This window comes from Ylistrum balloti, unplaced genomic scaffold (assembly GCF_031769215.1).
Source record: "Ylistrum balloti isolate Yb309-2 unplaced genomic scaffold, AGI_CSIRO_Ybal_v1 Utg370298, whole genome shotgun sequence".
Classification (NCBI taxonomy): domain Eukaryota; kingdom Metazoa; phylum Mollusca; class Bivalvia; order Pectinida; family Pectinidae; genus Ylistrum; species Ylistrum balloti.
Window position 1 is genome coordinate 1,901,281 of NW_026782224.1, and position 19,695 is coordinate 1,920,975.

At 37.6% G+C, this 19,695-nt stretch overlaps 1 protein-coding gene across 1 annotated transcript in view; it reads left to right on the forward strand.

Moving 5' to 3' along the window:
• The first annotated feature begins 1,197 nt into the window (after window positions 1-1,197).
• The window catches only part of LOC132553128 (uncharacterized), a 96,589-nt gene continuing 78,091 nt past the window's right edge, over window positions 1,198-19,695 (forward strand). Inside the window, exon 1 of the mRNA XM_060217340.1 lies at window positions 1,198-1,295. Within this exon, the coding sequence (XP_060073323.1) occupies window positions 1,198-1,295 (98 nt within the window). The remainder of the gene's footprint in view (window positions 1,296-19,695) is intronic.

A 19,695-nucleotide genomic window follows, 5' to 3' on the forward strand; every position in this document is an offset into this window, starting at 1 on the left:
GCTTATTTCAAGCCTTTCGACACTTAGAAAATAGCTTAATCCATATAGAGTTTCTACTAAAATGTAAATAGATATAATTCAGTCTTTAAGATTTTAGCTTTGCATCTTTTATTGTCATTTGATGTACCTGCCTACATATGCTTTATAAATGGAATTTGTTAACATAGCTACCAGTCAATATTGTATTATTTATTAGTTTAATGAAGACTGTCAGAGAAGGTACACTTCAGCAATCTGTGAACCATTAAAGACATATATATTCCAATAAACATAAATAAATGTTTTACTTTTCACATTTAAAGTCAAATATGTAATAAAAAAAAATAAGCATTTCTTATTTCCTAGACCGTCTTTAGTTTGACTCTAGGAAAAAAATGTTAAACCCTGAGGAAGCCTGATATCAAATATCAATACCCTAGTGTAATTATAAAATGATGCACTGTGTCTTTCAAAATTTGTGCCAAAATTATAACTTTTTAAAACTGACACTGTTATGACAACATTCCTGTATTAAGGTTATTCCTTAAATTACTGCTTTACCATGCAAGGTCACATCAAAGGTCAAATGTTAAATTGTGTCTGTTTTATCTCTGGCATCAATCAAAAAAATGTGGGAGTAAGATTACAGGATGTCCTTAGAATGCTAGGTATTTAGAAGTTTTTGAAAAGATGTGTTTTACTCAGAAATGTTTATGATGACTTAAAAGAATTTCTATCGTGTTTTAGGAACGTTGCAAAACTCAGAAGTCCTGAAAATAGCGTTAGATGATTAAAAAGAATGATATTACTGCAGAAATATGAAAGTTTTAATATCACTACTCATGTATATATATATTAAGTTTTTGAAGTCTCTGTAAATGTTGTCTACTTGTATGTGTGTTTATCTTGGTGATACCTCAAAGTGTCTTGTTGTGTGAGAGATTATATTTTTGTTTACTTGGGTTAAATATCTTATCAGTAATAATTGGAATATCATCTTTATCAAAATATTTACTTTTTTTCAGAAGTGGACAAGCCAGCTCGACTGATGTAGGATTTTCAGGACCAATATATTCCCTTTGTGTAGTGTGTTCTAGTTGATTGAGGAAAATTAATTGGAGATTAATGGAAATAAATTTGATATAATGAGCTGATGGTGGAGTTATCAGTGTTGTGTAGGACTACAGAGTCAGGAGTTGTGGTGACACAGAGGCTGATATGGCCAATACCAACCTCCTCAGTCGCATTAACAACAGTTTACCAGATGGTTGGGAGGCAAAGCTGACAGTCGACCATGGCAGAATCTACTACATAGAGTAAGTACTGATAACATCAACTTATGACAGGAGCTTCATAAAAACTGTTCCATGTTAGCTTTTTTTTTTACAGCTGGCTAGGTAGATTTTTTGGAAGACTTAAAACCAAGGTTATAAAATGTGAAAAAATAATGTGAGGATTACATCTCTGGCAACTACAGATTATGAGATGTATTTGTAGCCAAACTGAATTGCCAGGATTCATTGCCATAACCCACTTGTTTCTGGAGAGGATCAGCATCACACTCTCCACTGGAAAAGTGCCGTTATCAGCAATAAGAGAATTCTTATCAAATTATTTTCTATGTTTGGGTCAGGGGTGTTCAGATCCATCACCACTTGGCAGATAAAAGGTATCATTAGGAAGCTTGTTATCAGCTAGTCTTTCTTATATCTACCTGTATCACAGTCTGTATTTAAACAGTGATCACCCCCACTGTCCATCACTTAAGGTTCCTAGCCCCAGTATCTGTCACAGACATCCTTTAAGGTTCCTAGCCCCAGTATCTGTCACAGACATCCTTTAAGTTTCCTAGCCCCAGTATCTGTCACAGACAACCTTTCAGGTTCCTAGCCCAATTATATGTCACAGACATCCTTTAAGGTTCCTAGCCCCAGTATCTGTCACAGACATCCTTTAAGTTTCCTAGCCCCAGTATCTGTCACAGACATCCTTTCAGGTTCCTAGCCCAATTATATGTCACAGACATCCTTTAAGGTTCCTAGCCCCAGTATCTGTCACAGACATCCTTTAAGGTTCCTAGCCCCAGTATCTGTCACAGACATCCTTTAAGGTTCCTAGCCCCAGTATCTGTCACAGACATCCTTTCAGGTTCCTACCCCCAGTATCTGTCACAGACATCCTTTAAGGTTCCTAGCCCCATTATATGTCACAGACATCCTTTAAGGTTCCTAGCCCCATTATATGTCACAGACATCCTTTAAGGTTCCTAGCCCCATTATATGTCACAGACATCCTTTAATTTTCCTAGCCCCATTATATGTCACAGATATCCTTTAAGGTTATCTGTCAAAGACATCCTTTATGGCTCCTAGTATAGCCTCACACCCTCAAAGACATCAGTTTTGGCTCATCAGTTTTGGCTCCTTATATAACCTCTCTCTCTCTCTCTCTCTCTCTCTCTCTCTCTCTCTCTCTCTGAGAGACTGACTGGTAGACATCAAATTGATGCCAAACAGATCTAATTCTCACCAACATCAGCTATGTCTGACCTTGGTATATAGCCTTTCAATATCTGGGAGACAACACTCCATACCTATTCCCATTCCTTCTTATAGACATTACTCAAACTTCTCTGATTAGAACTTATTAGTTGTGTCCCAAGTGCGTTATCATATAAATCATCGCAGTTGGATTCCTTGACGTAAAGTTCAGCTGTAAGATTGCATTGGAGGGATGCTAATCCGTGCAGACACATCACTGAAAGGCCTGTCATTGGCTTTTGTTTATGATGAGCTATCATCTTTGTCAGGACTAGACTAAACATAGGTCAGATTCTGACTTGGTTAGGGTTGCTGATCCCCACATCTTCTGAGTGATGTCCTCAGACTGTTTTTCTGAATGTCCTGTGGTGTCCCAAAACAGACTGTATGGAATCTGAGTTTGTCATTGGGGAATCTCTTCATCCTCTCAGCACCAATCAATAGCACATCTTTTTCTATCACTGCTGTGTGGCCATGCAAACTGTTCAAAACACATCATATGATGCTAATCGCTTAAGGCTATACTCCCTAATAAGCTGGTTCTGACAGGCAGTGTATTGGTTTGATTAGTACACAAGGACTATTCATAGAGGTGTGTTATCACTCTAATTAAGCTGACATCAGGTCAGAGGTCGAAGAGTGTTTGACCTAACATGAAGAGTCCAGTCTTGGATAATAAATTCTCTCTACTGTCTACAAATGGTGATTTATCTTGTGTTTTATGGACTTAGTGAATGAAACTGGAGGCCCAAAAATCTGTAGAATAATTTGTATGTATTAAGATTTCTCTCTGGTGATGTGATCGTAGACATGGGAAGAGATGTTTGTAAGCAAAGTTCCTGTATGTTATGGGGGTATAATTTATGGGGATATGATGAAATCCGTAAGTGAGTGAACACCTTAGTGAGGAGAACAATATACACAGATATCAATGTTGTTCCATTTGATGTTTTATGGCTGTTATAACTATGTTACATATATCTGATACGCTACAATAGGCCATAGATATCTAGTCACTATTTAAAAGCTATTTGGTATATGATATAAATTTTATTTATTTTACAACAATTGTGAAACAAGCTTTCACTCTTGTTGGCCCATATGGAAGTGCATAGGGGGTCTTACTGTAGGAGGAAACCTGAGTGCGCGTGAAAACCCACATGGTCGGGCAGGTGACCCCATACCTTTTCACGTCCACTCTGGAAATTCTACCCCAGATGGCTAGGTGAAAGGCAAGTGCATTACCACTGCACCACCCAACCATCCATATAAGGTATAAGGTATATAAATTTGTCTGGAATAAGGCTATGTGTATTTGTCAGGAATGAGGCAATATGTATTTGTCAGGAATAGGCCTATATAAATTTGTCAGGAATGAGGCTTTGTAAATTTGTCTACAATAAGGTTATGAAAATTTGTCTACAATAAGGCTATGTAAATTTGTCTACAATAAGGCTATGTAAATTTGTCTAGAATAAGGCTTTTGTAAATGAGTCTGGAATAGGCTATGTAAATGTTTATTATAGTTTTGCCAGTTGAATATAGGAATTGCTCACAGCAGCAAGGATGTTATATATCATCACAAACTCATAGTATCCAGTGATGATATAAATTTTGTAGGTCTGACCAATGACAATGATCCTTTCTAGTCACTGCAATGAAATTCCCTGATTTTCTTTTTTCAATCGAAAATGAAATAAGGGGTCCATCAAATAATACCCTGTACATCTCTGTTTTTCTCTTATTGGTGTATAAAAGCAGTTTTTTAACGTCTCTAACCAGATAATAGCATAAAATGTTAGAATCATCATGTGGTCAGTTGTAGCATCAAACTATCTGACATCAAAGAAAGTATTACAATTTCCTGAAATTTTTCAAACACTGTTTTGTTTTACGTTTGGATCAGCATATTTTGTTTCATTTAATCTTCAATTAAAAATTTAATTAACTGTTAATTGAATAAGTGTTGAAATAATGCTGTAGAGATTACACAATAAAAAGTGTTTCAGATTTTGAATGGCTACTGTATATATTACATTAGACACATGTCTCCTCCCTGAGCCTGGTTGGATGTGGCACAGTTTATATGCATTAAAAATTCACAGCAATGCAGCATATTGATTAACACCCAGGTATTTTATTGTCTGGTTACATATCCTTGTAATCATTTATTGATATGCAGAGTTAGGTCAATTTAGCAGTGTTCTAACACAAAAAAAAACATTTTGGGGGTGGGGGTTTGTTGATAACTGGTTTAATGTCTGTGAACAAAGTCTGTGTTTGGTCAGTGCTTTTTAACCCCATCTCTCTGGTGTAGTCACAGAGTTGGGCGTGTCCCTGGAATGAACACACCCTGCTTGTCTGGTTAGGAAAGTTATCATGATCAGTATGGTTATACATATATACTTTATATTTGATGTATTAAAGTTGAATTATGAAGTAGTGTCCATCTATTGATATTAGAGTGTTTTACCATATAAGTAAGTAAAACTTGAACATGCCATTTTATAGACAGAGAAAGTAATATTGAATTATAAATTCTGCCCAGGGATCATTCAATATAGCCATATGGCTATTAGATATAAGTTTGAAATACATAGTCTATTGATATACAAACCAAAAATCAGATGAAGCAAGGTTGTGATGCTACAGCATTATCTCTGAAAGGAAAAGGGAGATAATCCAGTAGTGGTAATTAAATACAGCATTATGTCGATCACTCAATAAAGAGGAGAGAAAACCCTGTAGAATTAATGTTAGACCTTGAATGGTAATCAAACACCAGTGTCCTGTTGATCACATCAAGGATTTATCAGTATTTAAATTTTAACTGGAGCAGGATCCTTAAGTTCTCTAGTGAGTGCTCAATTCCTGGTATTGCTATATATTTTCCATGCTGTTGATGCAAATTTAAAGTTTGTATTCAGGAATCCTTGTCCTTTTCAGAAGTGTTTTTTAAATTAATTTTTGTTTAAGCATGATTTAAATTTCTGCTTTCAAATAAGAAATTCATGATAATTTTTGTTTGGGTTGGTTTTAAATTGCAGAAGTTTTGAATTATCTACTTATTTTATGTGAATTTTCTTTCTCATGGAAATCTCTATTTCTAATACACAAGATGTAATTTACATGAAGACATATGCCAAGTATTCCCTCAGTTCTCTGTATTGGAAAAGTTTTGCCATGCAGCTATTTTATTTATATCTAATAAAATTTTCACAAATAATCTGTAAAGATATTTATCACAGCTCATACTAATTTTGCTGAAGTACTGACTTTTAAACGTTAAAGAAATCTTAACTACACACATCAAATACCTTTAAGGAATATGGATTACATCTGTCCGTCTATCCATCATCAAGTTTTTGGAACAAGTTTTGTCAAGGTTCAGTAAAAAAAGTTTTTATACTTTGGATGAATGTCCTTTTTGATTCTTTTGGATGTCCATTTTTTTTAAAAATTTTATAAGGTATATATTTTTTGGCGAAAAAGTACTGATAAATGTTTTCCTTCTATGTATGTTTTATGCTTGAAATGTTTCAGTATGGATACTAACCTTTACCAATACATGAACATAAAAGAATGTACACTGTATTGTGAGCATTGAGATATAACAAACGAATCTAGTAGGACTTGGTTAAAGTTCTTGGTAAAGAATTGAAATTAGAGTTCTATTTAGATGTCAAAAAAATTGGGTTGGAGCAGTATGGTTATATCATACATCTGTTTGTAGTGCTATTGTTTATTATAGCATCCTAAACCAAAGCTCATACAGTTACTTCATGGATCTTCTATAATTAACATAATTAACAAAAAGGTATATAAGATCTTGTATTACACCATATCATGGTATTACACCATCAGGCAGGCCAACCATATCTCAAAATCTGTTCAGAACATTTGTATATTTTGTTTGTTAGTGATAGGACGATGACCGGATAAGTGACAGGACGATGACCGGATAAGTGATAGGACGATGACCGGATAAGTGATAGGACGATGACAGGATAAGTGACAGGACGATGACTGGATAAGTGATAGGACAATGACTGGATAAGTGATAGGACGATGACCGGATAAGTGATAGGACGATGACTGGATAAGTGACAGGACGATGACCGGATAAGTGATAGGACGATGACAGGATAAGTGACAGGACGATGACCGGATAAGTGACAGGACGATGACCGGATAAGTGATAGGACAATGACTGGATAAGTGATAGGACGATGACAGGATAAGAGATAGGACGATGACAGGATAAGTGATAGGACGATGACAGGATAAGTGATAGGACGATGACTGGATAAGTGATAGGACGATGACTGGATAAGTGATAGGACGATGACAGGATAAGTGATAGGACGATGACTGGATAAGTGACAGGACGATGACCGGATAAGTGATAGGACGATGACTGGATAAGTGATAGGACGATGACAGGATAAGTGATAGGACGATGACAGGATAAGTGATAGGACGATGACAGGATAAGTGACAGGACGATGACCGGATAAGTGATAGGACGATGACTGGATAAGTGATAGGACGATGACAGGATAAGTGATAGGACGATGACAGGATAAGTGATAGGACGATGACTGGATAAGTGATAGGACGATGACAGGATAAGTGATAGGACGATGACAGGATAAGTGATAGGACGATGACAGGATAAGTGATAGGACGATGACAGGATAAGTGATAGGACGATGACTGGATAAGTGATAGGACGATGACTGGATAAGTGATAGGACGATGACAGGATAAGTGATAGGACGATGACTGGATAAGTGATAGGACGATGACTGGATAAGTGATAGGACGATGACAGGATAAGTGATAGGACGATGACTGGATAAGTGATAGGACGATGACAGGATAAGTGATAGGACGATGACTGGATAAGTGATAGGACGATGACAGGATAAGTGATAGGACGATGACTGGATAAGTGATAGGACGATGACTGGATAAGTGATAGGACGATGACTGGATAAGTGATAGGACGATGACAGGATAAGTGATAGGACGATGACAGGATAAGTGATAGGACGATGACAGGATAAGTGATAGGACGATGACAGGATAAGTGATAGGACGATGACAGGATAAGTGATAGGACGATGACAGGATAAGTGATAGGACGATGACAGGATAAGTGACAGGACGATGACAGGATAAGTGATAGGACGATGACAGGATAAGTGATAGGACGATGACAGGATAAGTGATAGGACGATGACAGGATAAGTGATAGGACGATGACAGGATAAGTGATAGGACGATGACAGGATAAGTGATAGGACGATGACAGGATAAGTGATAGGACGATGACTGGATAAGTGATAGGACGATGACAGGATGTAATCAATAATTTAATCATTTAACCTCATCTGAGGCGATGATCACTTATAATTTCCACAATCAGGATCAATCATCCGACTTAGTGACCAATAGTTTCTGACACTGAATCTCTGTAGCTTTGATTTTTCTCTTTGTGATCTATCAGTGATCAGTCTACAATTTATGTACAAGAGTCCTTGTGGAGAGGCACTTTAACAAGTACATGTGTATTTATCACTGACCTTTTCCTTCTTAGTCAATAAATATGCTTCATCTGAAAATATTTCTTTTATTAAAAATGGATGTAAAAATTAGAGGATTAATGATATTATATTTTAACACAGAAATGTTAGTTATGTTAGCATGCACTGTGTACACAATAAACAAATAACTTGTTTGACTAGTCAGGCATTCTGCTGGCATACTTCATACAGCAGGATCTAGGAACCCAGTCATAACTTTCACTGATATCTAAATTATGTATAGGGTATCAGCTGTAGGATATGTTTTATATGTAAGAGATAAGTGTTGGACATACATAATGTTGTTTCAGGTAAATTTACAGGCCATATGTATGTTTATATATAGATGTCACATTATATATACTGTACTTGGGAAATGATTCACCTTGGACTTTTTTCACCCTTGCATAAAACTCTTCATTTTTGCTATAAAATAATGCAACATAATACAACTTTGCTTAGACCAACTGACAAAAGGACAGCTGGACCAAAAAGGCAGTCAAATCACTGCATTCTGTCAGCTTAACCTGACATTGGTGCGTCAGAACCTGCTTAAATCTTGAAAAACGTTTCTTTTAATTTTGATACTAAAGAATCAGTATCGTTTTTGGATCTTATTTAGTCAAATGATATTCAAACATAGCAGATACTGTAAACATGGTTATTTCTGTGAGGGTAATTTTCATGATTTCAAGAGGCAAAATGTTCATGCGAGTTATTTTTCACAATGAATGTACTTTTATATACTTAATGTATACTTCAGTATATATGTATGTCAGAAATGCATATATGTGGGTGAAATTTATGCAGATTAATTTAATGAATTTATCATATTTAGTGTAAATTTCCATGTTTAAGTACCATATAACTACATACTGATCACTGTACAATAGAATTGGTTATAAGGTCTTTTTCTTGATAAATATTTAAAACCACACATTTAACCCTGGATTTTGAAGGGTTGTGGTCAGATGTTTGTGACTTGTGACACTGAATGTCAAACAAAAAGCCCCCCCCCACCCCCCCCCCCCCCCCCCCCCCTACTGTATTTGAGATTTTTGATAAGCGATACAGTTGTGAGGTTTTGTGTCAGTATGGTGTTGTGAGGTTTTGTGTCAGTATGGTGTAGTGAGGTTTTGTGTCAGTATGGTGTTGTGAGGTTTTGGGGCAGTATGGTGTTGTGAGGTTTTGGGGCAGTATGGTGTTGTGAGGTTTTGGGGCAGTATGGTGTTGTGAGGTTTTGGGGCAGTATGGTGTTGTGAGGTTTTGGGGCAGTATGGTGTTGTGAAGTTTTGTGTCAGTATGGTGTTGTGAGTTTTTGTGTCAGTATGGTGTTGTGAAGTTTTGGGGCAGTATGGTGTTGTGAAGTTTTGGGGCAGTATGGTGTTGTGAAGTTTTGGGGCAGTATGGTGTTGTGAGGTTTTGGGTGTTGTGAGGTTTTGGGGCAGTATGGTGTTGTGAAGTTTTGTGTCAGTATGGTGTTGTGAGTTTTTGTGTCAGTATGGTGTTGTGAAGTTTTGGGGCAGTATGGTGTTGTGAGGTTTTGGGACAGTATGGTGTTGTGAAGTGTTGGGGCAGTATGGTGTTGTGAGGTTTTGGGGCAGTATGGTGTTGTGAAGTTTTGGGACATAATGGTGTTGTGAAGTTTTGGGGCAGTATGGTGTTGTGAAGTTTTGTGACAGTATGGTGTTGTGAGGTTTTGGGACAGTATGGTGTTGTGAAGTTTTGGGGCAGTATGGTGTTGTGAAGTTTTGGGGCAGTATGGTGTTGTGAGGTTTTGGGGCAGTATGGAATTGGCATATCATGCCAGGTGGTCCTCTGTCATTGTTTGTGTTTGACAAAGACACATTGTGTAAGCTGTCATAACTATGTTGTTAAGGAAATCTATTGATACTGTAGGTATGCATGTATCAGTGGGAGTCATACCTAGTTTATCATGTAAACAGCAGCTTGTCTTTAATAATAATCTGTCATTAAAAACATTTTTATGGTCTCCGCTTTCATGCCCCTGCTACTGTAATGAAGGGGTTTAGGGAGAATGTTACAATGGTTGGGTATAATCCATTCCCTCCTGATCTGGTCCTATCACTCCAGTGAATTAACTTCTGTAGTATAAACAGTTTCCAAAAAATCATAAAACAGTTCAATGTCATTGCTGTTGTAACTTTATTCATTCAGCAAAATTTGATCTAATTTTATAGAATTGTCAGAAAAAATACATTTGATGAGCATCATGGTAACTTATGTAGAAATTGAGAATAGATATAACATTATCAGCATTGTCTTATTAGTGTGAATTTCCCTTTAGGCAAGAGATGGAGACAACAATAACAGATTGAGATGCTTCCTCTAAGCTTAAGAACTTAGGTTGTTTTCATATACCAAGACATTGGGAGGAAGGGAGTAGGGTAGAAGATGAGAGCTAAGATCACCTTACTAATATCAGCAAGCTGGAATTTACCTTTTGTCAAGGGGTTAAAGTGTTTGGAAAGACCCTGAAAGGTTTCTGATTCTAGTACCAGAGAAACAGGGTGTTTTTGTTTACTCCTTCCTACTACACATTCCTACTACATTCTTGAAAGAAAGTGTTTGCGAGAATGAGTTGATTTCTGAATCACTCTATCCAGCTGAGTTTATGTAATAACCAAAATGAATCGAGAATTGGTGAGATTGCCATTATAGCATTTGTATTTTATAGTGTGAAGGTCAGAGTGGAAAACATCATCTCACAACAAATCTGGAAGGGAAACAGATGTTTCTCTACGTTAGTAACAATTACACCTGTCTGAGAGGGGAAACAGATGTTTCTGTACGTTAGTAACAATTACACTTGTCTGGGAGGGGAAACAGATGTTTCTCTACGTTAGTAACAATTACACCTGTCTGAGAGGGGAAACAGATGTTTCTCTACGTTAGTAACAATTACACTTGTCTGAGAGGGGAAACAGATGTTTCTCTACGTTAGTAACAATTACACCTGTCTGGAAGGGGAAACAGATGTTTCTCTACGTTAGTAACAATTACACTTGTCTGAGAGGGGAAACAGATGTTTCTGTACGTTAGTAACAATTACACCTGTCTGGGAGGGGAAACAGATGTTTCTGTACGTTAGTAACAATTACACCTGTCTGAGAGGGGAAACAGATGTTTCTGTACGTTAGTAACAATTACACCTGTCTGAGAGGGGAAACAGATGTTTCTCTACGTTAGTAACAATTACACCTGTCTGAGAGGGGAAACAGATGTTTCTCTACGTTAGTAACAATTACACCTGTCTGGGAGGGGAAACAGATGTTTCTCTACGTTAGTAACAATTACACCTGTCTGGGAGGGGAAACAGATGTTTCTCTACGTTAGTAACAATTACACCTGTCTGAGAGGGGAAACAGATGTTTCTCTACGTTAGTAACAATTACACCTGTCTGGGAGGGGAAACAGATGTTTCTCTACGTTAGTAACAATTACACCTGTCTGAGAGGGGAAACAGATGTTTCTGTACGGGGAAACAGATGTTTCTCTACGTTAGTAACAATTACACCTGTCTGAGAGGGGAAACAGATGTTTCTCTACGTTAGTAACAATTACACCTGTCTGAGAGGGGAAACAGATGTTTCTCTACGTTAGTAACAATTACACCTGTCTGAGAGGGGAAACAGATGTTTCTCTACGTTAGTAACAATTACACCTGTCTGAGAGGGGAAACAGATGTTTCTCTACGTTAGTAACAATTACACCTGTCTGAGAGGGGAAACAGATGTTTCTCTACGTTAGTAACAATTACACCTGTCTGAGAGGGGAAACAGATTAACAATTACACCTGTCTGAGAGGGGAAACAGATGTTTCTCTACGTTAGTAACAATTACACCTGTCTGAGAGGGGAAACAGATGTTTCTCTACGTTAGTAACAATTACACCTGTCTGGGAGGGGAAACAGATACGTTAGTAACAATTACACCTGTCTGGGAGGGGAAACAGATGTTTCTCTACTTTAGTAAAAATTACACCTGTATGCGAGGGGAAACAGATGTTTCTGTACGTTAGTAACAATTACACCTGTCTGGGAGGGGAAACAGATGTTTCTCTACGTTAGTAACAATTACACCTGTCTGAGAGGGGAAACAGATGTTTCTCTACGTTAGTAACAATTACACCTGTCTGAGAGTGGAAACAGATGTTTCTCTACGTTAGTAACAATTACACCTGTCTGAGAGGGGAAACAGATGTTTCTGTACGTTAGTAACAATTACACCTGTCTGGGAGGGGAAACAGATGTTTCTCTACGTTAGTAACAATTACACCTGTCTGGAAGGGGAAACAGATGTTTCTGTACGTTAGTAACAATTACACTTGTCTGGGAGGGGAAACAGATGTTTCTCTACGTTAGTAACAATTACACCTGTCTGAAAGGGGAAACAGATGTTTCTCTACGTTAGTAACAATTACACCTGTCTGGGAGGGGAAACAGATGTTTCTCAAGGGAAACAGATGTTTCTCAATGTTAGTAACAATTACACTTGTCTGAGAGGGGAAACAGATGTTTCTGTACGTTAGTAACAATTACACTTGTCTGAGAGGGGAAACAGATGTTTCTCTACGTTAGTAACAATTACAACTGTCTGAAAGGGGAAACAGATGTTTCTGTACGTTAGTAACAATTACACCTGTCTGAGAGGGGAAACAGATGTTTCTCTACGTTAGTAACAATTACACCTGTCTGGGAGTGGAAACAGATGTTTCTCTACGTTAGTAACAATTACACCTGTCTGAGAGGGGAAACAGATGTTTCTCTACGTTAGTAACAATTACACTTGTCTGAGAGGGGAAACAGATGTTTCTCTACGTTAGTAACAATTACACCTGTCTGGGAGGGGAAACAGATGTTTCTGTACGTTAGTAACAATTACACCTGTCTGGGAGGGGAAACAGATGTTTCTGTACGTTAGTAACAATTACACTTGTCTGGGAGGGGAAACAGATGTTTCTGTACGTTAGTAACAATTACACTTGTCTGGGAGGGGAAACAGATGTTTCTCTACGTTAGTAACAATTACACCTGTCTGAGAGGGGAAACAGATGTTTCTCTACGTTAGTAACAATTACACTTGTCTGAGAGGGGAAACAGATGTTTCTCTACGTTAGTAACAATTACACCTGTCTGAGAGGGGAAACAGATGTTTCTCTACGTTAGTAACAATTACACCTGTCTGGGAGGGGAAACAGATGTTTCTCTACGTTGGTAACAATTACACCTGTCTGGAAGGGGAAACAGATGTTTCTCTACGTTAGTAACAATTACACCTGTCTGGAAGGGGAAACAGATGTTTCTGTACGTTAGTAACAATTACACTTGTCTGGGAGGGGAAACAGATGTTTCTGTACGTTAGTAACAATTACACCTGTCTGAAAGGGGAAACAGATGTTTCTCTGCGTTAGTAACAATTACACTTGTCTGGGAGGGGAAACAGATGTTTCTGTACGTTAGTAACAATTACACCTGTCTGAAAGGGGAAACAGATATTTCTCTACGTTAGTAACAATTACACCTGTCTTGAATGGGAAACAGATGTTTCTGTACGTTAGTAACAATTACACTTGTCTGGGAGGGGAAACAGATGTTTCTGTACATTAGTAACAATTACACCTGTCTGAAAGGGGAAACAGATGTTTCTCTACGTTAGTAACAATTACACCTGTCTGGGAGGGGAAACAGATCAAATTTCACACACTTAAAATGGACCATATTATCTCAACACAAGATGTATGATCATGATGAAATCCACAATCATTATTTTTAGGTAACTCTTACCATGGTGGTTTCATTTCATAAGGGACTTTGAACAATCTTTATACACTTGTGACAGACATATCAGTCATGTTTGCATGTCAGAATTCCAGGGTCAAGGTCATCATTACTTTGTTTAGAAAAACCTTGTTGGCACTCTAGCAGGGTCATTTCTTTCGGAATTTTCAATCAAACATCACACACTTAAAATATAAAAGACCAATATATCTCTACCAGGTTGGAGCTTCAGGGTTGTAAGGTCAGTGTGACTGTTACTATTTAAAGAAAATTCTTGCCTGCATTCATAAATCATCCTATGATGAATTTGACCATGAGACTGACCACAACTGTCTTGTCCAGTGTTACTACGCACCTACCAGGCCAGAGATACATGCCCTATATCTACCCAAGGCTTCATTCTCTGAGGGATTTTGATGAAAGTTCCTACAAATGTTCATCTTCTTTATTGTGCCTTAATCAGGATTGAACAATGAGGGAAGGGGTATCATTTTGATACCTGGTTATTAGGTAAAATTATAGAAAAATTGTACATACAAAAAGTGAATTAATTTTAAATGGTCACCCTAAAACTCCTGCCTTGGGCACCTCATTTTACAAAGCTATCAAACATTTTCAGTGGATGAATTATTTTTCTTGTTTCATTCTCTCATGCTTATTTATGGACATTTTAAGGTTACCGTGAGTAATATTGTGAACATTACAGGAAATTGGTTTATTGGAAATGTTTTTGTTGATATTGATTCTGGCTATCATCAGAGGCATACTGGCACTGATTGGCTAGTTGTTATTGTCTCCACGGTGATTAGAACCACAGAGATATGTGTCCTATATCTCCCCTAGGATGATGCACTGTGTAGTTATTGTACCGGTTTGGACAGACTTATCCAGAAGAATGCCGATTGAATTTGATGGGATTTTCTTCATATATAGTTATTGATTGTAGGGAATCATGGGATACCTTACTTAACTGGCCTGTTAGGTCTGTAGTGATACTGGACGAGGCAGTTGTGGTCAGTTTCATGGTCAGATTGATCACAGGATGATTTCATTCGATATAAAATGTATTATACACCATTACTTCAGTAAACTCCATTGTTTCCACTTAATGAAAGCATATAATGGACTCCTGGGTGTGGTTGGAAGACATTTCACTACATATTATTGTATTTCTACATTACAGCTAATGTCTCTCTGATTGAAAACTTTAATTTATATCATTATACATATCATGTATGTTACCATGGTATAACATAAGCTAGTTGTTGGAGACTTGTTAGTGAGTTTATCAAAGTGTTCAACATCTTGAATAACCTTTTAATCATCAAATTAATCTGTTCAGCCTTACATGAAAACCTTTTTCGATAATGTTTCAAACATTGTTCTATCTTAAATGTAATCCCAGAGTCCTATAATGTAAACAGATGAAGCCATGAAGATCTCCTAATCAGTTGCCGCATCTACTGATGAAGGTTACATTTCCAAGATTTGTGATCGAGTTTGGAATTGAATGTCGGTTTATTTCTGGAGTATTCTATTTAAGACTATATCCAATTTAGAAGTAATTTTGAATATGCTATCAGAATCCTGTCCAATCTGATTCTATCAAAAGTCATTTGTCACACCTGACAGTGGACGTAGCATTCTATACATATTTTACCTGAGTATTGGCATATACCGAGAAGAGGGATTTTATTTACTCATGATAAGCACCAATCTTCAACTGTCAGTCTTTCATAGTTCAGTCTTTGTTTAGGAAATGTGTACCGATATAAAATATCATTCTACACCTGTACCCCAATTATCTACCTGTTCACCAGGTGAGGTAGGTGAAAACCAAGGTGTCTTTTAGCTGCCAACCAAGGGCAGACAGGTATATAGTTACACAACAATTAAAGTTTAATTCATACAAGGCTTTAGTGAGTTAGGACTGAATGTAACAATCCCTAACTCAGCTGTTCAATAGTAACTTAAGCTTGCCAGAATTACCACTTTAACTTTCTTTCTACTTGGTGCACTGCCAAAAAAATGAAAGTTTATAATGTAAAGGGGACTGATGTATTAGGTTTTTTCTATACATTAACATGATGGAAATCTGATTGTACAAATATTGGTACCATCAGGATTGTAGTTTGAGATAAGGACAAAAGTACACAGATATGTACCTGTGTACCAGAAAGTACAGATATGTACCTCTTGGAACTGTGGTGTGTACAAGGTGGTAGGGGACAGAAGTAGAGATATTTACCTCTGGGAACTGTGGTGTGTACAAGGTGGTAGGGGACAGAAGTAGAGATATTTACCTCTGGGAACTGTGGTGTGTACAAGGTGGTAGGGGACAGAGAGTACAGATATGTACCTCTGGGAACTGTGGTGTGTACAAGGTGGTAGGGGACAGAGAGTACAGATATGTACCTCTGGGAACTGTGGTGTGTACAAGGTGGTAGGGGACAGAAGTAGAGATATGTACCTCTGGGAACTGTGGTGTGTACAAGGTGGTAGGGGACAGAAGTAGAGATATTTACCTCTGGGAACTGTGGTGTGTACAAGGTGTAGGGGACAGAGAGTACAAATATGTACCTCTGGGAACTGTGGTGTGTACAAGGTGGTAGGGGACAGAGAGTACAGATATGTACCTCTGGGAACTGTGGTGTGTACAAGGTGGTAGGGGACAGAAGTAGAGATATGTACCTCTGGGAACTGTGGTGTGTACAAGGTGGTAGGGGACAGAGAGTACAGATATGTACCTCTGGGAACTGTGGTGTGTACAAGGTGGTAGGGGACAGAGAGTACAGATATGTACCTCTGGGAACTGTGGTGTGTACAAGGTGGCATGTACAGGTTAGTGAGGACAGAAAGTGATATGTGGGGACTTGGATCTGAGCAAATTATAGAACTTAGAAGTAGAAAGTAGATACAACTACAAAAGGAATTTCCTGATCATGACAGACAGACTAGTTTGTGTTGTTCAATTAGTCTGATAGATTGGTATGAAAAGTTTCCATTTCATTGACTCTAAAAAGATTCTTCATATCTCCCACAAATCCTGTTTGAAATGTCTATATAATACTGACAGTAATTTTCACTGTGATATTAGAGTCACACGAGGGAGCTGTACCACTGATATTTTTATTGCCGTTAATTTGTTTATATGATATGCTGTTAGTTGACTAATTTTCAGTCAATCAGTCAGTCGCAATATTTACCGTTTTGCTCTAAGCTATTTTTAATTAATGTACGGGTAAATTTTTATTAATCTACATGTAAAGTTCAAATATAACGTTACACAATAGAAATGTAATGTGACATTCTTGAGCTGATTCAACTGTGGTGTCATGTGTCCATGTTGTCCAGTTCACAGGAATTACACCACAGGTATTTAAATTACAAAATAACAGTTTGCTACAATTGTGTTGAAGATTTTTCAGCAATGTGGAGGAGCTGTAAACACCAGTAGAATGTAGATTTTATTATATCTATGTCTGTGCTGATAGTACAGTTTTCGTCTAGTCTGAATGCAAATTTTAATGTGTTAAAGGAATTTTGGGATAAGTTTAGAGATTAAATCCTCTTGAAATACCCATATTAGTAAGTTAACCAGGCCTTTTGGAAGCTTTTGTCATAACGGTCTAAACATAGACTTCAGTGGACCGTAAATAGCACCAAGTGCAGAGACATACTTAGAATTTACTTACACACACGTGATAGATAAGTAAAACACAATCGATCCTACAATATTAACAAAATCTTTCAGCTGATTTACACCCGTATGTAGCAGGATGGTTGAAAAATGCTTTATTGATAGATGGAGTGTATGTTAACTGTAAACGTTTAAAATTGCTGGAGGATATTTTATAGAAAAATCTCATTATTTAATGACCTACCTGGTAACTTTAAGACAAGTATGTAAAACAGGTCCAAATAAGAAGACAAGTGGTAAACATGTCAACAGCTGTAGTATTGTTACCTAGCAGGATTTTCTCTGTAGCATTAAGGCTGACTATAGTATTGTTACCTTGCAGGATTCTCTTTGTAGCACTAAGGCTGACTATAGTGTTGTTACCTAGCAGGATTCTCTCTGTAGCACTAAGGCTGACTATAGTATTGTTACCTAGCAGGATTCTCTCTGTAGCATTAAGGCTGACTATAGTATTGTTACCTAGCAGGATTCTCTCTGTAGCATTAAGGCTGACTATAGTATTGTTACCTAGCAGGATTCTCTCTGTAGCATTAAGGCTGACTATAGTATTGTTATGTAGCAGGATTCTCTCTGTAGCATTAAGGCTGACTATAGTATTGTTACCTAGCAGGATTCTCTCTGTAGCATTAAGGCTGACTATAGTATTGTTACCTAGCAGGATTCTCTCTGTAGCATTAAGGCTGACTATAGTATTGTTATTATTCTCTCTGTAGCATTAAGGCTGACTGTAGTATTGTTACCTAGCAGGATTCTCTCTGTAGCACTAAGGCTGACTAAAGTATTGTTACCTAGCAGGATTCTCTCTGTAGCACTAAGGCTGACTATAGTGTTGTTACCTAGCAGGATTCTTTCTGTAGCACTAAGGCTGACTATAGTATTGTTACCTAGCAGGATTCTCTCTGTAGCATTAAGGCTGACTATAGTATTGTTACCTAGCAGGATTCTCTCTGTAGCACTAAGGCTGACTATAGTATTGTTACCTAGCAGGATTCTCTCTGTAGCACTAAGGCTGACTACAGTATTGTTACCTAGCAGGATTCTCTCTGTAGCACTAAGGCTGACTATAGTATTGTTACCTAGCAGGATTCTCTCTGTAGCACTAAGGCTGACTATAGTATTGTTACCTAGCAGGATTCTCTCTGTAGCACTAAGGCTGGTAGACAGAGTCTTGGAAGGTAGTGCCAAGCTTTATTTAATGCACAACATTTAATTACCTCCCAAGCAATAACATTATGAGGTAAAATAATCATTATTGATCATTAAAGTATTGGAGGAGAACTGCTCTAAAGGTCACTGATAGTTTTCTTCTGTATAGAGGTTTTAATCACTGCCCATGGAATCATAACCTTGTATCTGTCTACCTGAAGACTCGTTATCTACCAGTGAAAATAACCCAGGAAGGCCCACTATGGACACATAATAGAAATAAGCCATTTCATTGATCAATAAACCCCTTACACCTGTGAATAAAGGGTCCAGGTTTATTAGATGTCCAAGGAGGAGATTATTGATCACTGCTCAATACTTTATCTTTATAGTAGCTAATACAGGTTATCTGGTCACCTGGAATGACCTACAAAGGTTGTGGCACAAAGGTTGTGGTACATAGGTAGTGGTACAAAGGTAGTGGTACATAGGTTGTGGTACAAAGGTTGTGCTACATAGGTTGTGGTACACAGGTAGTGGTACAAAGGCTGTGCTACATAGGTAGTGCTACATAGGTTGTGGTAGGTTGTGGTACAAAGGTTGTGGTACACAGGTAGTGGTACAATGTTAGTGCTAAATAGGTTGTGCTACCTCTAGGAAACACCTGACACAGAAGTCAACTTTGAGGGATTGACTCAATAGCACTGATTTTACAAATATCATCACTGATACCTCTGGGAAACACCTGACACAAAAGTCTACTTTGAGGGATTGACTCAATAGCATTGATTTTACAAATATCATCACTGATACCTCTGGGAAACACCTGACACAAAAGTCTACTTTGAGGGATTGACTCAATAGCACTGATTTTACAAATATCATCACTGATACCTCTGGGAAACACCTGACACAGAAGTCAACTTTGAGGGATTGACTCA